The sequence below is a fragment of the Bubalus kerabau genome, chromosome 1 (genome assembly GCF_029407905.1).
Source record: "Bubalus kerabau isolate K-KA32 ecotype Philippines breed swamp buffalo chromosome 1, PCC_UOA_SB_1v2, whole genome shotgun sequence".
In the NCBI taxonomy this organism is placed as follows: Eukaryota; Metazoa; Chordata; class Mammalia; order Artiodactyla; family Bovidae; genus Bubalus; species Bubalus kerabau.
Genome location: NC_073624.1, coordinates 11,893,428 through 11,914,311, shown reverse-complemented (window position 1 = coordinate 11,914,311; position 20,884 = coordinate 11,893,428). Strand labels below are relative to the sequence as shown.

General features: G+C 49.7%; 1 protein-coding gene across 2 annotated transcripts; it reads right to left on the bottom strand.

Moving 5' to 3' along the window:
- Positions 1–239: 239 nt before the first annotated feature.
- FBXL14 (F-box and leucine rich repeat protein 14) lies at positions 240–7,524 on the bottom strand. Of its 2 annotated transcripts, XM_055567779.1 has the most exons (3): positions 5,832–7,524; positions 2,466–2,579; positions 240–663 (listed from the first exon to the last, which is right to left on the bottom strand). In XM_055567779.1, exons 1-3 carry the CDS (start codon positions 7,023–7,025, stop codon positions 529–531), a joined length of 1,443 nt encoding a protein of 480 aa, XP_055423754.1. In that variant the 5' UTR covers positions 7,026–7,524; the 3' UTR covers positions 240–528. The 2 variants fall into 2 exon arrangements, with proteins under 2 accessions (XP_055423754.1, XP_055423761.1); XM_055567786.1 differs by lacking the exon at positions 240–663 and having other exon boundaries at positions 2,443–2,579; positions 5,827–7,524.
- Between the last annotated feature and the right edge of the window lie 13,360 nt (positions 7,525–20,884).

The following is a 20,884-nucleotide window of genomic DNA, read 5'->3' as shown; positions in this document are numbered from 1 at the left end:
AGGTGCGGTGTCTGGAAATACCCGTCTTCTATCCGAGACCTAAGTGTCTGCTCTTCTCCCTGCTGTGCACTCACCCTGGAGACATTCTAAGTTAACAGTTGGCACAGGCACAAATATCAGGTCTTCTCTGTCTGATAACATTCACTTTTCAAAAACTGTCACTTGCTCCCCACTCTGAACAAGGACCTCGACAAGATGAGACAGAGGTGTGGCCTGGGCACTGGCTTCCGATTTCTAATCCTGTGCTTCCCAGGATCCACAGAGCCCCAGCCCTGACTCCTCATGGGTCACGGTGGCACACAGTTTAGGTCTTGCCCTCTAGTAAAGGCACATAATTAGCTTGTTAAAGGGGGTGACAACTGATGCAGGGGGAGGAGGGCAGCAGAGGGGCAACCACTGGCCCCGTGGCCACAGCAGGGCCCTGGGAGCAGAGGGGCTGCTGTCAGAAGCTGTAGGAGGTCTGGGTTTTGGTTACAAATCTGATCTCTTAATAAGAGGGTGTTATTCGTGGCATCCGGTCCCATCACTTCATGGCAAATAGATGGGGAAAAAGTGGAAACAGTGACAGATTTCATTTTCTTGGGCTCCAAAATCACTGCGGACGGTGACGGCAGCCATGAAATTAAAAGACGCTTGCTCCTTGGAAGGAAAGCTGTGACAAACCTAGACAGCATATTAAAAATCAGAGACATCACTTGGCCAACAAAGGTCCTTACAGTCAAAGCTATGGTTTTTACAGTAATCATGTATGGATGTGAGATCATAAAGAAGGCTGAGCACCGAAGAACTTATGCTTTTGAATTGTGGTGCTGGAGAAGATTCTTGAGAGTCCCTTGGACTGCAAGGAGATCAAACTCCTCAATCCTAAAGGAAATCAACCCTGAGTATTCACTGGAAGGACTAATGCTGAAGTGCCAATACTTTGGCCACCTGATGTGAAGAGCCAACTCATTGGAAAAGAACCTGATGCTGGGAAAGATTGAAGGCAAATGGAGAAGATGGCAGCAGAGGAGGAGATGGTTAGCTAGCATCACGGACTCAATGGACATGAATTTGTGCAAACTCTGCGAGATGGTGAAGGACAGGGAAGCCTGGCATGCTGCATGCAGTCCATGGGGTCACCAAGAGTCGGACATGACTTAGCGACTGAACAACAAAATTCTTTGGGCTTCCCAGGGGGACAGTGGTAAAGAATCTGCCTGACAGATGGGGGTTCGATCTCTGGGTTGGGAAGATCCCCTGGAGGAGGAAATGGCAACCACTCCAGTATTCTTGCCTGGGAAATCCCATGGGCAGAGGAGCCTGGTGGGCTAGAGTCCATGGGGTTGCAAAGAGTTGGACACGACTCAGCACAAATTTTTTGTGAACACGGTGTTCCCTGGGGTCCTTGATCCTCTTCTCTGGCTTTGAAAACCTGAGTTCAAATTCTCAAAGTCAGAAGGAAAAGATTTTACTAATATTTGGAGATCAGCACCTGTCTAGTAGCCACTTTGGGAAAGTGGGGGGAGATGGGGAAAGGCTGCTTTAGTTTGCATATGTCTCCATTTAAGAGAAGGCTCTTAGCTTTAAAAAGAAACTGCTGGGACATCCCTGCTGGTCCAGTGGTTAAGAATCTGCCTTGCTAATGTATGGGTTGTGGGTTCAATCCCTGGTCCCCCTGGTCAGGGAACTAAGATCCCACATGCTTCGGAGCAACTAAGCGCATGTATGGTGCAAGTAAGACCCGACGTAGCCTAATAAATATTTTTTTTAAAAAACCTTCCATAAAAGGAACCTTTGCTTTTTCAGATCTCTGTTGGCTGATTTGAATCATGAAAGCATATGATCAGCTTGAATTTTCTGAACTATTTAAGGTTGTACCGTAAGTTGAGCAAGCATCCTTGTCATTGCTGCCAAACTTGGAATGAATCAAGTGGGGCCCCCCGACCCCTACCCCTGCACCTTAGGATGGAGGAATTGGGCAGGAAGGAATCTGAGGAGGGGAGTTATTCCCGGATACCCAGCTCTCTTAGCTAGGGGCCTGTCCTGGTCCTGGAGGGGCTGCAGGTGCTGCCTGAACCCTGCCCTCGCTTAGGTCATCTTTTAAGCAACGCTCTTGCCCCATGTGTTGTGGATAAGCAGGGGGAACCCTTTCCCGATTGCCACCCAGACAGTTCCTACTGAGGCTTGTTGCTTCTAGACGATAAGGTTGACACTAAGTTCCTATTTTGGTTTGTCAGTTCTGAAGTTTCAGCGAACACCCGAGCCAGGTTTTTTTCTGTTATTCTAAAAATTGCCCTGCAGTGCCTCTTAATGTGTGTACCACCCACAAATGACGTATCCACTCGAGTTCTAAGTGCTGCTCTTCTTTAAAAGCATCCCCTTCTATTCCTGTAGGTACGGTGAGGCCAAACCCACTTCTCCCTCTCAAGTGGTGCCCTGTGGCCTGAGCTTGTCCATCCTGCATTCAGGCAGCCAGCACTCACTTCCGGGAGGTCACCTTCCATGAAACCAAGGTGCAGTCTGTAGTTGATCCTTCTTGGGGAGCAAAAGGGCCTGGACTCAGTGGCTGGCTGACTTAAGGCGAGCAGTATTCTTACCTGGAAAAGAGGGTAGCTTTCAGCAGGCCACTTTGAGGACTAGATGTGTACAAGCACAGGCAAAGCACAACACAGGTTCTCAACCCCAATTCCTTTCTTTCCGTCCCAAAACGTTGAGGGATGACAGTCGCCTCTGATGGAAGAAGGAGGTTTGTTCATTGTTTGCCAGAGACGCTCCAGATGGATTCTGAAGTATGCCCAGTTCAGGATGAGGAACTAGGCCCCCAATCTTAACTTCCAAACATTAACTTACCAGCCTTGAATCAAGCTTATATTTAACTTTGAAAGTAAAAAATAAACAGAGAAGCAGAAAAACCTTCCGGTTATAGTTGGCAGATTACTTTTCGTATTAAATGAGAGGTGACCACAGAGTCTAAGACTTAGGAGGTACTCAGATTTTTACTGGCTGAATGTGCACAGCCCTGCAGTCTCTTGGGAGAAGAAAACCAGTCTGAGAATTCAACTGCTTGTGGGGGCTGTAGAGGCAAACGCTGAATCAGAAAGCTGACCCTGATTCAGAGTTCGTCCTCACCAGGGTTCACACATTTTTTTCCCCAGGCAGTAAGCACTGTAACCTAAGAGGAAAGGGACAAATCCACACCTTCCCCAAAGAAAAGGAAGATGGATCTAGTGTCAGGCCCCATTAGACCCACTTGTGAAAGCTCTCCAAAAAGGAACAATGCGGCTTTTGTGATCGGCCCCAGCAGCGAGCTTGGAAACTTTACAGAACAATCTTCCCCAAGAGAAACCTGGTTCTTACTCTCTTCCTGGAAAGAGGTGTGGATCCAGGAAAGCGCTGTGCTGCTCTGACCAGCGTTTTCTGAGATCAGTATTAAAACCAGACAGGCCTATGTGAAACCAGGAATATGAACAGCCTCGCTATATACACTTCTGTTTCCACAGCCCAACCACAGGGTGTCAGATGATTTAGTTATTGTCTACCAAAAGGAGCTCCTTGCTGGAATTGGTTGGTATTCTGCCCCAGGGCAGGCTAAGAACCCACCAGAGAGGATGGAGTGACCGCCTTCTTAAAATGCAAATGGGCAAGAACTCCAGGCCCGCCTCCTTCTTAAAATGCAAATAGGCAAGAACTCCAGGCCCTCCTCCCCACCGACTCAGTGGGGCTGGTGGAGAATGCTAAGGAGGGACCGGGTGCCCCCCTCCCCTGCCCAGGGCTCCCTCTGAGGCTCAGTCCGCTTGCCTGAGTGCCCTTAACTTTCCCAACAACAATGGCCCTGGTGCCCGCCCCGCCCTCTCGCAGCCTCCCCCACACCCTCTAGGGATCAAGAAACCCATCCTTCTTCCCACTTCCACATCTCATGACCCATTTCTCGAACATCTCCCCTAGGTCTCATGTCCTTGTGGAGAAAAACTGGCCACCCTGGTGGAATTGTGACTCTTACAAAAGTTTCATTTTGTTCAGTTTCTTTAAATTTCCATGTTATTGACAGTTCAGAAATGATAAATCTCCATTCTAATCACATTTCTAGCAACAGAACATTTAGATGTCAGCAGTAAACTTTATACAGGATAAATTTTTCACCACAAGCTTACTCACACCACACAGGCTCCACCGAACCCTGCATCTTATACTTTTACTTCAGAGATGCAAACCCACCTCCTACTTTGGCCTGGACCCAAACACACACACTGCCTTAAAAATAATTCACAGATACAAGGCTTTTGGTTGTTGTTTTTTTTTTTTTTTTTTTTTTTTCAAAAAACATACTTCATATTTCCTCTTTTATTATATAAATATCAGTTTAACCTTTTACTGTAAGAATATAAACGTTTTAAGAGGATCTTTGTTATTATTTATACAAATTCACAAACAGTACAATTAATTGATAAAGGTCTCTGGGTTTCTTTAACTCCATGGTCTCGCATGTTGCTGTGGAGGATTCTAAAAAAATAAACAAAACGAACAAAAAACTCCAACAGAAAAATATACATCCTACTCAGAAGTGATTTTTTTTTTTTTTAAAGCCACAAGTCCCAACCCCCACCAAAATAAAGCAAGGCGTTTATTCCTCCATTTAGAAACAGAATTTTTAAAAAACCCACCAACACCTGTTTTATTAACAGAATAGAGATAAGACATGAATTTCAGTCTCCTCCCTTCACACCAGGGCCCGGGGCCTCTCTAAGCCAGTGCCAGTTCCAGCTCCTCTGCTCCCTACAGGAAGCCTCACTGTGACCTTTTCGTGGGGAAATGTGGAAGAGAGGGAGGGCAGGGCAGACGTTGCATATATAATCATCATTTTCAAGACACAATCTGCACCTCAGACAGACCAAACAAAAAAAAACAACAGTCCAACTCTCATGTCTCCCACACATTTGTGCTATAAATTAAGTCAAGATTTAGGAGCATGGGCTGGGTCCTCAAATGCTTACGGACAAGGAGAAAAAGAAATGTAAGAGCCAGAAATGTGAAGTGGGAAACACTGGATGGATGGGGCTTGGGAAGAAGCCAAAACGAAAAAAGACGTACAAACCTAATGGGCATCTTTCCAGTCCAGGCACAAAAATGTTTCAGTCTCAAAATATCTCTCTTGTAGAATTCCAGGGCTTCAGAGAAAAAAGTAAACTAAAACGAGGTAGCCAGACATATATATGTGTGTGTGTGTGTATATATATATATATAACTTATATATATATAATATATAGAATATACTCAGCAGAAAAAAAAGAGACAAGTTGATGTCAAGTTTCTTCAAAAAATAAAAAAAAGAGACAATACGAATGAAATGAGCGTAAGTAGCAGAATGCTGTCAGAGGAGCGATGAGGCGAGACTGGGATTAGTTACAAAGTGGAAGAAGGGTGAAAAGGCCGTTGTAGTTGGGTTTGCTTTTATACATTTCGAAATAAAAACCAGATCACAGTATTCAAATGAAAGCTTAAGTGAAGGCAGACATTTTCCTCAACTCCCCAGGGCTGGAGGGATTGCTCACTCCCACCCCCACCCCCACTTCCAGGCGCAGCGCGGACACAGTAGCTCAGTCCCTCCTCCGGACCCCCAACGGGAGGAGTGGGTGGTGGGCGGCGGGTCCATCTCCACACCCTCAGGGAACAGGAGAGGGGCGGGGGGGAGGGTGGAGGGACCCCCACCCTGGACACACGTGAAGGGAAAAGGGGAGGGGATCCTGGGGGCTTCCGGTCATCGCCCCACCGCGTCCGCAGCCGGAGGGCGAACAGGGCGGGACTGGGGGTGGGGGGCACGGGGGGGACGGGTGCTGCCGCCCTCACCTGACCTTCTCACTGTCCGTCATCTGCCAAAGGCCCAGGTTGAGTACCTTGAGGCAGGGCAGCTGCGTGATGCGCTCCAGGCCGCGCTTGGTGATGCGGGTGCAGCCGTACAGGTCGATGCCGGTGAGTTGGCTCAGGTGCTCCGCGATGAGCTCCAGGCCCTTGTCCGTGATGCGCACGCACTGGCCGATGTTGAGCGTGCGCAGCCCGTGCATCTGCCGCACCATGCGGTTGATGCCGTCGTCGCTGATGTGGCAGGAGCAGAGGGACAGGGACTTGAGGCCGTCCAGCCCCTGCGCGATGTAAGCCAGGCTCTGGTCCCCCACCTTGTCGCAGAAGGACACGTCCAGCCCCGACAGGCGCAGGCTGCCCATGGCCAGATGCATGATGCCCGTGTCGCTGATGTTGTCGCACGAGCGCAGGTTGAGGCTGCGCAGGCTGCCCATGTGCGACAGGTGCAGGAGGCCGGCGTCCGAGATGCCCCCGCAGAAGCTGAGGTTGAGGAGCCTCAGGCCCGTCAGTCCCCGGGAGATGTGCTTCAAGGACAGGTCCGTGAGCTTCTGGCAGTCCTGCAGCGTGAGCTGCTCCAGGCCCAGGCAGCCCTCGGCCGCGCTGCGCGTCATGCCGGCCAGGTGCCCGATGCCCACGTCCGAGAGGTGGCGGCAGCTGCGGAGATTGAGGCTCTTGAGGCGCTGCAGGCCCCAGGCGATGAGCAGGAGGCCCGTGTTGGTGATGTTGCTGCAGCCGCCCAGCTCCAGCACCTCCAGGCCCTTGAGGTACTGGGCGATGCGGCCCAGGCTGCTGTCGGTGATCTGCTTGCAGAGGCTCAGGTTGAGCGCGCGCAGCGAGCCGATCTCCTGCACGAACGCGTGGCCCAGCCCGTTGTCGGTGAGGTTATAGCAGCCGCTGAGGTTGAGGCTCTCGATGTTGGCCATACCCTGGATCACGTAGCTGAGGCTGCGGCGCAAGCTCAGGATCTGCACCCGGCGGATGCCCCGGGCCTGCAGGCTGGGGAACAGCGACGGGTTGGCCCGGCGCAGGTGCAGCTTGGCCTCCACCCCCCGCCACACCGACTTGTGGTAGGCGGCGTCCCGCCAGGCCGTGCACACCTGCGCCGCGCGCCCCTTGTCGCGCACGTCCAGGTAGCCGAAGATCATGGCCAGCAGCTCCGGGAACAGGCACGAGATGTGCGTCTCCATCTTCCTCCCCGCGGCGCCGGGGAGGAGGCGCGGGCCCCGCTCCCGCCCGAGCGACGAGGCGGCTGGCCGGCCGCGCCGCGGGCCCAACGGACGCGCCTCCCGCCTTCCGGCTCGGCGCCGCTCCTCCTCCAGTCCGCGCGTCCTTCCTGCCCGCCCTCCCCGCCCGGCGCGCTCGGCGTTCACATCCCGGGCGGGCGCCCCCGCGGCCCGGCCCTCGCTGGGCTCAGCCCCGCTGCGCCCGGCCCGCGCCGCCCCGCCGCCGCCGCCGCCGCGCCCCCGGCCGCATCCTCCGGCGCCCCGCGGGCCGGGCTGCGCGCTCGGGCTGGGCGCCGGGAGGCTGCGGCCGCCTTTGTCCTCGCCCGCTTTTCAAAGCTGCCAGCGGGCCGCCCGCACTCGGCCTCCCCAGCGGGGGGACCTCGGGCCGGCGCGCTCTCGGCCCCCGCGTCCGCGCGCGGGGCAGCGCTGGCCGGCACGGAGCGCGCGCGCGGAGCCGACCCGGGGCGAGCGGCGGCCGCGCCGGGGGCGTCCGGGCCGGACCCGCTGCTCTCCGCGCCTCCGCGCCCCCGCCCCCCGCGCTCCCCCGCGCGCGCGCGATGGTACGAGCCTGCGCGCCGGAACTGCCGGCGTTGCCCTGGAAACCGAGCGCCGGCCCGCCGCGGGTTAACCCTGTGCTCGCCGTCTGGACGTGGGAAGCCCGCAGCCGCTTCCGCCGCCGCCGCCGCCGCCCGCGGGGAGCTGCCGGCCACGCCCGGCCCGCGTCTCGGCTCTGAGCCTCCGGTCCGAGGCTGCCCCGCGCGCCCCTTGCCCAGCCTCCCGCTGGCTCCCTTTATCCTCCCTCAAGACTCTCCTGCCCAGATCCTGGCTGGGGGCCGCTCCGCTCCCCTCCCTGCCTGAGTCCCCGGGGCCCCGCGGCGCGTCTGTGCGGCCACCCTCTCGGTTCTCCCCAGTGGGCAACTTCCCACGGTTCCTTTCTCTCCAGTCTTGTGCGGTAAACTGGGGAGAAACTCCGCTCTGTCCGCGCGTCCCTTAGCCGAGCTCGGCCCCCCGGTGCGCACTGGGGATCTAGGCATTACCACTTCCTTCTAGCATGTTCCGGGTGTTTCCAGACACCGCCGCCTGTGCGCTCCTTCGGTCCCTGCGCATCACAACTTCCTCCGCTTCTGCACTCGGCCGGGAGCCCCGGGCGGCTCCTGCCGGGTCGCATCCTCCTGCCTCCCCAAGCCCTTCTCTGCATCGCCTTCTTTGTCAGCCTCTTAGACGGTGAAGGGCCCAGTCTTGCTGATAGCCAGTGAATTCGTGTGTGCCTTCACAGTTTTGCCTTTGGGTAAAACAGAGTGACGATTGGGCTTGATTTAAAGTGCTTCACCAAATGTCTGTTCGTTTATAAACTGTGTTTGCTGGAATCATGAAATGCTGTAGTCTAGAAGTGGCTCCTGGGTTTTAAATAACCACTCAGAGGATAGGATTTCAGAGTTTCATTTTAACTTCCCCTAACGAAGAATTCCGCAATCAGAAAATGAACCTCTGTTTTTAATGAATTTGTGGATCCACACAAACGTGATTCAGCTATCAAAAAAGGAAATTGGGGGTACTTCTCTGGCAGTCTAGTGCTGAGACTGGGCTCCCAATGCGAGGAGTCCGGGTTCTAGTCCTAGTTGAGGAACTAAGGTGCTAAGATCTCGAGTGGGGTCGGGGTGGGGAATGGTTTAATTGGTTCTTTAAGGGCATGAACACGATTTTTACTGCGTTCCATATTTAGTATATGAGGTTCACTTTGGCCACTTCTGTTTTGCCCAGGAGGCCAGTAGTGGGCTAAGTACATACAGATTGGTAATAGGCATCATACGTTTTAGACTTTACCACCTACCTCTCTTGTTCTTCCACCTGGAAATGCAGAAGCAAAATACTTCACACACACACACACACACCCCAATCCCCCCACCCCATCCCCCAGTTGCACCTGGTGTGAGGCCCATAGATTTGTATAACTCTCCTGGAATAATGGGCTTCCCAAGTAGCTCTAGTGGTGAAAATCCGCCAGCCAATGCAGGCTATGGGATCCCCTGGAGGAGGAAATGGCAACCCACTCCGGTCTTCTTGCCTGGGAAATCCCATGGACAGAGGAGCCTCACTGGCTATAGTCCACAGAGTTGCAAAGAGTTGGATGCAACTGAAGCGACTTCACGTGCACACACGTGGAATAATACAGAGTTGTGCTGGTCATCTAGAGGATTCCAAATGTGCTATCCAATAGAGTCACAAATCTGGGGCACATCTGGGCTGGCACTCTTGTCCTGGGGTATATCCAGGCTTATGGTGGTCTCCCACCACTGCTGCCTAAACTTTCACGTTACACGCCCTGTAAAGTGACTTTTCTTGTTGGTCTGTGGGCGGGGATTTGTTTGTGTTGTTATCAAGGTCCTAATCAAAAACACCTTAAACCTCCCTAACACAAAACAAAGTCCTCAACCACTTTATGGGAGGGAGGGGAGATTTGCTTGGGGTGGGGGTGGGGCTGGGGCTGGGGGTTGCCTGACCTGGAGTGAAGGAGCTTAAGTTAACCCTGTTTCTCCTGCTCTATTAGCTTCGCTGATAGCTCAGTTGGTAAAGAATCCGCCTGCATTGAGGGAGACCTGGGTTCCATCCCTGGGTTGGGAAGATCCCCTGGAGAAGGGAAAGGCTACCCACTCCAGTATTCTGGCCTGGAGAATTCCATGGACTGTCTCAAAGAGTCAGACGCCTGAAAAGTCGTTTGGTGGTACCTGGAAATGCTTTCTCTAGAAGCTGACCACCTGCTGCTAGTTCTCACAAAACTTTTTCTTGAGTTGCACTCTAGACTTTTATTAGTACAGGGCCTTTTTACTTAAGACATTCAAACATATAACCATGATTTTCAGCAATATGATTATGTTCATGTTTAATAAATAGAGTAAGCATCAGGAAGAAATGGGGGCACAGCGTGGCATAAGTGCCCCCTCTGCTGAGCCTGGGGTGAAGAGGAAGTGCCTCCCATTCTGGGTCTCAGTTTCCTTGTGTTCTGCCAGGGCAGACTGGCTGGATAGTCTACAGTGATCTTCCCACAAGTCACACTATGGGAAAGCATGAGTGTTTGAGTTCTGTCTCATCCCAACATTTCACTTTGTTCCCAATTCAAGTGAAAGTAGGGACAATTTCACGTGGCTTCGTGGGGGCTTCAGTTTAGGCTATGATTTGAGACACAAAAATAGAGGGAGAGCATTATGGTCCAGAGACTGGGTGACTGACAATTATGTATATATATAATATATATGTATCTAGAAACGGTGAACCAGAGTCTAGCTGGCAGGCCTTGGATCAAAGGAGTTAAACTGTGTTGTTTGTGTTTTATATTAACTCTATTGTATCCATGGCATGTCACATCCCTGTGTAGGAGGCACTCCGTAAATGTGGTTGAAGACATACAAATGGCCTACGAGCACATGATAAGATGCTCAACATCGTTAATCATTAGAGAAATGCTAATCAAAACCAAATAAGGCATTACCTCATACCCATTAGGATGGCTGCAGTTAATAAAATAGAAAATAATAAGTGTTGATGAAGAGGTAGAGAAATTGGAGTTCTGGTGTGCTGCTGGTGGGAATGTGGAATGGTATAGCTGTTGTAGGGAAGAGCATGGCAGTTCCTCGAAAACTTAAAAATACAACTACCCTATGATCCAGCAATTGCACTTCTGGGTATATATCAAAAATAAGAAAGCAGAGTCTAGAGGTAACATTTGTACTCCCAAGTTCATAGCATTATTTGCAACAACCAGAAGATAGTGAAACAGGAGGGAAGGGGGCAGGGCACACCCTTTAAAAGAATGACATAGCCAGAGGACAGGACATAAGCTGATTAGAACCAAATAGGTCCAAGATTGTGGATGAATCGACTTGACCTTGAGCCGTAGTATACACTCATTGTCAGCAAGCTAAGTGATACAACTACAGGCACCATGACCATTCCTGAGGCCAGCCATCAAAGGCCAAAAAGTAGGCAGTGGCCTAATTCCTGGAAAACTCCTCCCCTTCCCCAAAATAGCTGAAGTAATCCTCCCACTCATTAGCGTGTGAAATTACCTCACCCATAAAAACTAACTACACCATTTTTTGAGGCTGCTCTCATGCTAGTGGTGAAGAACCTGCCTGCCAATACAGGTAGACATAAGAGACACGGGTTCAAACCCTGGGTCGGGAAGATTCCCCTGGAGGAGCGCACAGCCATGCACTCCAGGATTCTTGCCTGGATAATCCCCATGGACAGAGGAGCCTGGTGGGCTGTGGGGTTGCAGAGAATCGGACACGACTGAAGTGGCTCAGCATGCATGCTCACCTTCTGAGATGGCCCACACTCTGTCCGTGGAGTGTGTTTCTCTTTAAATAAATCCACTCCTTACCTATCACTTTGTCTGTCACTGAATTCTGTCCGCCATGAGACATCAAGATCCTGAGCTTCACTGGGTCCTGAAACCAGGTGTATGATCTTAGTTGGAGGACCGTGGGTTTAGGGCAGGTTCAAGTCCTGGCCTCATAGCTCAGTTGGTAAAGAATCTGCCTGCAATGCAGGAGACCTGGGTTCGATTCCTGGGTCAGCAAGATCCCCTAGAGAAGGAAATGGCAACCCACTCCAGTATTCTTGCCTGGAGAATCCCATGGACAAAAGAGCCTGGTGGGTGACAGTCCATGGGATTGCAAGTGTCAGACATGACTTAGGACTAAACCACCACCACCAAGTCCTGGCCATGTGGGTTTGAGTCCCAAACTAGATTTTGGCCAGGTTTAAGTTTCAGCACATGGGTTCAAGCCCCAGTCTGAGATGCAAGGTTTGAGTAGGAGCAACCTAAGTGTCCCTCACAGATGATGGATAAACACAATGCGGTCTGTCCATACAGTGGAATATTATTCAGCCTTAAAAAGGAAGGAAATGCTATCACACACCACAGCATGGAGGGAACTTGAGGACTTTATTCTGAGTGAAATAAACCAATCACAAAAAGAAAATAGGGTGTTATTTCACTTATGTGAGGTGTCCAGAGTGGTGAAAAATACCAGAATCTGGAAGGGTGGTTGCCAGAGGCTGAGGGGTAGGGGCTGTTTATGGGCATAGAGTTTCAGTTTTGCAAGATGAACAAGTTCTGGGAATTTGTTGCACCATGTGAATGCACTTAACACTATGGAATTCTACACTTTAAGATGGCTATGATGGTAAATTTTACTGTATATGTATTTTGCAACAATTAAAAATGAAAATATAGGAAAATATGGAAGATATAGTATCTTCCATATTATGTGAAAATGAAAGAAACAGCAAATAATGTGAAATGAAGACATAAATAAATAGGAAAAATAGGTGAAAATTGTTCTCACATCAAAAATTATTGGGGACACCCCCAAACCACTTGTTTACCGACTCCCAAATTATTAGTTCACTATATCCTATAGACAAGGGCTTTATCCACCCCAAGAAAAATAAGGGGTTTGGGGTCTGGTTGGCTGGAGCCCTCACTTCAGGATGACTGTACCTTTTTGTGTCCTAACTGGAAAAACGGATGCAGAAAGAGTGACTGTTGAGAGTCACCCCCAGATGGATGGACACTCCCTCCGTCTACTCTGGAAATGTGGCTACCACTTGAAATTTGTCGTTTGCAACTTTTGAGTGTTCAGTTCAGTCACTCAGTCATGTCCGACTCTTTTCGACCCCATGAATCGCGGCACGCCAGGCCTCACTGTCCATCACCAACTCCTGGAGTTCACTCAGACTCACGTCCATTGAGTCAGTGATACCATCCAGCCATCTCATCCTCTATCGTCCCCTTCTCCTCCTGCCCCCAATCCCTCCCAGCATCAGAGGCTTTTCCAATGAGTCAACTCTTTGCATGAGGTGGCCAAAGTACTGGAGTTTCAGCTTTAGCATCATTCCTTCCAAAGAATTCCCAGGGCTGATCTCCTTCAGACTGGACTGGTTGGATCTCCTTGCAGTCCAGGGGACTCTGACGAGTTTTCTCCAACACCACAGTTCAAAAGCATCAATTCTTCGGCGCTCAGCCTTCTTCACAGTCCAACTCTCATACCTATTTTCACGTATTCCAACACCCAACCAAAGGATTAGAATTACTTGGATCGAAAAACCCCAAGTATCAGCTAATGTTTGTTAATAGTAACAAACACCTTGGGTGCTTGTTACTGAGCAGGTAGCCATGACAACCCTAAAATAAGAATAACCCGTGTTGTAAACATAGCCATTCCTAAGCACTGAACAAGGTTTTCAATCATCTGATGGTTCAGGGGACATACATACAGCTGGTGTGCATGGCTCTGTGCCCTGGAGGAGACAGAGATGCAGAGGGTGTGTCTGCCCCTAAGGACTCAGAAACACACTGCAAAATAGTGACCGGTTATCAGTGGTGGAAGTGCCAACGGCTGATGGTTATAAATAAAATGTCCTCCCTGTAGAGGACCAGTGGAGAGGGAGGGTCCTTGTGCAGAACCTGGCCCCTGGGAGGGACCTAACAAATGCTGTTCTGGGTTTTTTCTTTTATACCATGGAAAAAAAAAAAAAAGCCCCACACAAATGTGCCCCCAAATTACACAGATGCATTCTTACTGACAGTTAAGTATTTAAAAAATGTTATTTCCTGTTTCTGAGTAATGTGCAGGTCAAAGGAACAGAATCGGTCGACTCACAAGAGCATCATGAGATGGGCGTTCACGTCGGGGTGCCCTGGCTCTGTGCCCCTCGTTTTCTCCTCCCCGAGACAGGAAGAGTCAGTCCCAGAGTCAGTGTCTGCCAGACAGACGTCCTGCCTTTTGCCTCTGACCTAGGTTTTCAGCACCAGCTCTTGGGTTTCCTTGTGCCTCTCAAGCCTGCGTGTGCATCTGAGTAACTTGGAAGGCCTTGGGTCAGAGGTCCGGGGAGCTGCCAAGAACTCACATGTCCAGCAGGCTCCCCAGTGCTGCTGCCAGAACCTCCCATTCCCCGGTTTAACTTCTCCTGCTGTAAAACTTTTGTTGAATTGTATTTCTTGAAGGCTTTCCTTTTTTAGTAAAATACAAATAATGTTTTAAAAATTTTGTTCCCCCCACCCTTGCCCCCATCTTTTGCCTTTGAGTCTTCTGGTGCAAAGTCCAAAGTTTTCCCCATGATGTAGTGAAAAAACGTGGGCTTTTATTTTATTTTTATTGAGTTACTTTGCACCATGTGGCATGTGGGATCTTAGGTCCCCCAACCAGGGATCGAAACCATGCTCCCTGTAGTAGAAGCGAGGAGTCCTAACCACTGGACCTCCAGGCAAGTCCCAGAACATGGGTTTTCAGTCAGATTCTGAGTTAAAACCTGGAATCTGTCTCTTATCAGCTCTGTGACTCTGGACAAGCTATTTAACCACTTGGAGCCTTGGTGTTTCCATCTGTGAGATGGGACTAGTGACTTTCGTATCTTGGGGGTTTGTGAGGATTGAGTGGGATAATGCACGAAACCTTCCAGCACAGCTCCTGGCTGTCAGAAAACAACTGCTATTTACTGAGCTTTTACTGTGTATTAGACGTTCTTCAGAGGTCTTTACGAGCATGAACTTAGCTGTTCCTCACATCAGCTCACCTCCATTTACAGGTAGAGAAACCGTGGCACAGACAGGTAAGTGCTCAGGACCAGTGGGCTCACAGAACTGGAACTTGAGCTCCATAGTCCAGGTCTCAAGCCACTTTCTAAGCCCATGAGCTCCACTGCCCTGCAGAGGCATGTCAGCTTGCCCTCCCACCTGGCTGAGCTGCAAGGAGGGCCGTGAAAGCAGCGGCTGAGATGTGCGCTCTGCCATTCACGGTCGTGGACCACGGCCAGGAGTGGCTTTTGTGCAGAACACCTAAGGCCCTGGTTGGTTAGCCAGCCAGTATGGGTCAGTGCGTGTGTGTGAGACAGACACACACAGAGAGACAGACAGACATGACCGGAGCCTGAAGACACTGCTGTGAGTGTGCTCGTCACAGTGGGTGGGTCACCCCTGCTGAGGCCTGCTCGCTCTCCAGGCCTCCAGCTGGACGCCTGGCCAGCTCTGGCCCTGCTCCGTCCCCAGGAGCACGCTTATGTGTAATCATGTCACCCTCTAGTGGTTGCTTCCCTATTAGCCCGCTTTCTAGGAAACAGCCCCCTCTCGGTGCAGGTGACCTGGGGCGAGGAGACCCTCAGGGAACCTGGGAGTGGGGGAGAGCGGTGGTGGGGGGGTCAGGGGGTCAGGGGACAGTGCTAGGAAAAGAGGAGTGTGGCCCTGGGCTGCAGGAGAGGTGGGGTCTGGAGAGGGCAAAGATTAGGCAAAGCATCTGGAGAGGAGAGAAGAGAGAGGCTCCTGCGTTTCAAATGTTTTTAACCATTTGTTTTTTAATTGAGGTACTGTTGATTTGTGACATTGTGTTAGTTTCAATTGTGCAGCACGTGATGGAGCTATACATGTATACACATATGGATGTACGGTATGTGTGCTAAGTAGCTCGGTTGTATCTGACTCTGCCACCCCATGGACTGTAGCCCTCAAGGCTCCTCTGTCCATGGGATTTCCCAGGCAAGAATTCTGGAGTGGGTTGCTATTTCCTCCTGCAGGGACTTTTCCTGACCCAGGGATTAACCCTGCGTCTCTTTCAGCTCCTGCATTGGCGGGTGGATTCTTTACCACTGAGCCACGTGGGAAGACCCATGTATGTATATATATACACATATATGTACACATGTACACGTGTACATATATGTACACAATATATACAGGGTTTTTTTTTTCAGATTCTTTTCCATTACAAGTTACCTCAAGACATGACATATACTCCCCTGTGCTATATAGCAGGCCCTTGTTGTTTATCTATTGTATATGATAGTACTGCTACTACTGCTAAGTCGCTTCAGTCGTGTCCGACTCTGTGTGACCCCATAGACAGCCTCCTACCAGGCTCCTCTGTCCCTGGGATTCTCCAGGCAAGAACACTGGAGTGGGTTGCCATTTCCTTCTCCGATACATAGTACTGTGTATCTGTTAATCTTAAACTCCTGTTGTATCCTCCCCTGCCCCTCATATCCTCTGGTAATCATCATTTTTTCTGTGTCTGTGAGTCTGTTTCTGTGGCAACATAGATGGACCTAGAGGTTATCATATTAAGTGAAGTAAGTCAAACAGAGAAGGACACATATCATATGACATCACTCCTGTGTGGAATCTCAAACAATGACATAAGTGGACTCATTTACAGGAACAGAGTGCATATCCATCTTTCGTGAGTGCCGTTTCATGTTTGCAGGCTTGGGTGCTGCACCCTGGGCTCTCTCTCTGGAGGGCTGACGGGGGTAGAGAAGGACTATTTTTAACCCGTTTCAGTTCCCTTTTCCAAGAGAAGTAGGCGTCGGCCATGAGCTCCCAGGGCTGAGTTCATTCCAAACTTTCACCACCTGAGTAGACAGGTAGCTAGGCTGCTTCTCCCCAGCCTGGGGCCGTGTTCTCTCTGTCGTGCAAGGTCGTTTGTTTCAGGATCCTCACAGATTTGTCCTGTTGTTGTTCAGTCGCTCAGTCGTATCCGACTCTTTTCGACCCCATGGACTGCAGCACGCCAGGCTTCCTTGTCCTTCACGGAGAAGGCAATGGCACCCCACTCCATTACTCCTGCCAGGAAAATGCCATGGATGGAGGAGCCTGGTAGGCTGCAGTCCATGGGGTCGCTGAGGGTCGGACACGACTGAGCGACTTCATTTTCACTTTTCACTTTGATGCATTGGAGAAGGAAATGGCAACCCACTCCAGTGTTCTTGCCTGGAGAATCCCAGGCACAGGGGAGCCTGGTGGGCTGCCGTCTATGGGGTCACACAGAGTCGGACACGACTGAAGTGACTTAGCAGCTTAGCAGCAGGACTGCAGCACGCCAGGCTTCCTTGTCCTTCACCATCTCCCCAAGTTTGCTCAAACTCATGTCCACTGAGTCGGTGATACCATCCAACCATCTCATCCCCTGCCATACCCTTCTCCTCCTGCCCTCAGTCTTTCCCAGCCATCAGGGTCTTTTCCAATGATTTGCATCAGGTGGCCAAAGTAGTGGAGCTTCAGCTTCAGCATCAGTCCTTCCAATGAATATTCATTGGAATATTTGTTTGTCAAATCCTGATAAATATTGCAAATACAGGGAGGAGACTGAGACCAATCTTACACAGCATGGGTTTGTAACTCCTCGAGATCCTAGGACGCTGCTGTCTGCAGCCTTACAGGCCGGAGTCTGAAGGTTGTTCCCTTTTGGATAGGTGCTGGCACTGAGCCAGGCCTTGCTGGAAAGTCCTCTTTGGATGGACCTGTGCATTTACATCTCTTGCATGATGTCAGACCCATGGAGGACTAGGGTTCGGCTCTGACACTGAGCTCACAGCCAGATCTTCTTTTCTGCCAAGAGGATAGGGTTAAAGGGTTCTTAAAAATAAAAAAATAAAAATAGCCAGAATCTCAAAGGGTAAAAAAGCACAATCTAGCCTTGTTGGTGTTAACTCTTCACACCCCAGGAAGGATAAAACTCACATCTTTACATAATCATAGGGTCTGTCACTTTCTTGATAAACAGTTACTCCAAAGGGGCCACTAAGTCCAAGCGTGGCCTTCCTGCTGTGTCAGGGTGTGAAAGCAGCACAGAAACCCTGTCCCAACTTTCCTAAAGTTGGAACAACTTGTCTTAGTGCTGAGCTCAGTGAGGTTCTTGTTGTTTACTATTGATTTCTAAACGTCATGTAGTGTTTAAAGCCAAAAAGTTCAAGTAACTGACCCAAGTGGTCCATGCCTGCTGTTGACTATCCAGAATTCATTGATTTAGTTGTTTGGGGGGACTAAGCTGTCAGCATTTGGGGAGAAGAGGGGAACTAGGGACTGGATGATGGTTCCCTTTGAAGCTTTGACGGCGTGGTGAGGACACATGAGAACAGCTCTTGGTTTTACGAAAGGAGAAAATAAGGCGGAGAATGAGAAGTGACCTTCTCAGGGTCACGGGGTCTCTCCTGGGACTGCAGAGCCTCTGGGAACCTCTCACAGAGGCTTGCCCTTGTATGAGACATTTTATGAGAACTCTGTGTGTCTGGAGACTTCCCTGGTGGTCCAGTGGCTAAGACTCCACACTCCCAATGCAGGGGCCCGGGTTCGAGCTAAATTCCACATGTCACATTAGACTTTGCATGCTGCAACCAAAGATCCTGAATGCCATATGTATAGAATCCAGAAAAAATGGCGCAGATGAACCTATTTGCAGGGCAGGAATAGAGATGCAGACAGAGGGAATGGATCTGTGGACACTGCAGGGGAAGGAGAGGGTGGGACAAATTGAAACAGTAGCATTGACATATTGACACTCTGCTAAGTCGCTTCAGTTGTGTCCAACTCTTTGCGTCCCCATGGACTATAGCCCACAGGCTCCTCTGTCATGAGATTCTCCAGGCAAGAATACTGGAGTGGTTTGCCATGCCCTTCTCCAGGGGATCTTCCTGACCCAGGAATGGAACCTGGGTCTCCTGCATTGCAGGCAAATTTTTTTACCATCTGAGCCACCAGGGAAGCCCTATATATAGGCTGCTGCTGCTGCTGCTGTTAAGTCGCTACCATGTGTCAAATAGGTTGCTCGTGGGAAGTTGGTATACAGCACAGGGAGCTCAGCTCAGAGCTCTGTGATGACCTAGAGGGGTGGGATGGAGGGGTGGGAGGGAGGCTCACGAGGGAGGGGATTTTGTATACTTATAGCTGATTCACATTGCTGTACAGCAGAAACTGACAACATTATAAACCCATTATCCTAAAAAAAAAAAAATCCCATATGCCGCAACTTAAGATCTGCTGCAAGTAAGATCCAGCACAGCCAAATGCATAAATAAATATATATTTAAAAAAAAAACTGTGCATCTGGAAGGATAGTCAGGCGTGAGCAGAAGTCCACAAAAGTGGGCTCACTTCCCCCACTAAGTGAGGAGGATGGTGACTGATAAACTGCAGCAGGGGAGGAAAAACAGCTCCTCCAAACAGTGGTGTGAGCAACTGTTAAATGTGCCGAGGGTTGGGGTGGGAGGAATAAACAAATAAATAATAAACATATTATTAAGTATATTAAAAGAAAAAGCACTGGGCTTCTCTGGTGGCTTAGTGGTAAAGAATCCTCCTGCCAGTGCAGTAGACACGGGTTCGATCCCTGGTCCGGGAAGATCCCACGTGCCACGGAGCAGCTAAACCTGTGCACCATCGCTACTGAAGCCCGCGTGGCCTGGAGCTGGTGCTCCGCAGCAAGAGAAGCCACTGCGATGAGAAGCCTGCACGCTGCAACAAGAAAGTAGCCCCCGCTCACAGGACTAGAGAAAAGTTTGTGCAGCAACTAAAGTAAGCACAGTCAAAAATAAATAAATAACAAGTAAAATTTTTTAGAAAACGTGCTCTGGGGAAATGGAAATCCCCGCCCTTGGGGTCTTCTTTTTGCTTGGTTCTCCATTCTCTTGATTTTATATATAAATGCTAAACATTTGGCATACTTTGAAAAATAATACATAAGCTAAGAAACTGTTCTAGCAGACAGAGAAGTGGGCGAGCTGCACTGTGACCCCAGCCGCAGCCTGTCTTATGCTTCATGGTAGAAATGGTGCACCTGCTTCTTGGGCTAAGGCTTGACCATCAACGTGTCCAATATAAACACAGCATTTACTAAGAAGAGGTGTCCTACACCAATAGAAAGCTGTGAGTACCATGTGAATGAATATGCTAATATCTTTGTGTTATATAGTATAAAATAGGAAGTGCTAAGATTTGAGCATTTCTTCATCCTTAAGCAACATAAGGAATCTCATGATTTAAGAGGGGAGGGACAAATAAGGCGTACAGGATTAACAGATACAAACTGCTATGTATAAAATAGATGAGCGACAGGGATATACTGTACAGCAGAGGGAATTATACCCATTACCCTGTAATAACATATAATAAAGTGTAATCAGCGAAAATAACCAATATGCTATACATCTAATACAATATTGTAAATCAACCGTACTTTAATTTGAAGGGGGAAAAAACAGAATCCATGGTTTAGTTTAGATCATCTTAGGGACTTCCCTGATGGTCCAGTGGTTAAGAATCTGCCTTCCAATGCAGGGTGTGCAGGTTTGATCTCTGTCAGGGAGCTAAAAAGATCCCACATGCCCAAACAGCAAAATGCATAAAGCAGAAACAATATTGTAACAAATTCAATAAAGACTTTTAAAGTGGTCCACATCAAAAAATAAATAGAAAAAGATCTTAAAATTTGATCATCTTAAATTGTTCTTGGAGAGAGCTGGTTGTTCCATTCTGATGCATGGATTGTGTTCCAAACTGAGGGTGGGGAGTTGTTTTGTTTCCTTTTTTGGCCATGGTGTAGGGCTTGGGCTTGTGAGAATTTATTTCCCTGACCAGGGATTGAACCTGGGTCCCTGGCACTGAGAGTGTTGAGTCTTAACCACTGGACCACCAGGGAAGTCCCCACTTTTTTTTTAATCTTTTTATTCCATTCATTAAATTCTAAGACAAAGCTAGAAAAGGGAGATTTGAAGACCTGAAAACATTGTCTGCCGTTTCTGTTCTACCATGAAAAGCAATGGGTGGCAAAAAATAAAAAAGCAGTACTCTTGCCTGGAAAATCCCATGGATGGAGGAGCCTGGAAGGCTGCAGTCCATGGGGTCGCTGAGGATCGGACACGACTGAGCGACTTCACTTTCACTTTTCACTTTCATGCATTGGAGAAGGAAATGGCAACCCACTCCAGTGTTCTTGCCTGGAGAATCCCAGGGACGGGAGAGCCTGGTGGGCTGCTGTCTGTGGGGTCACACA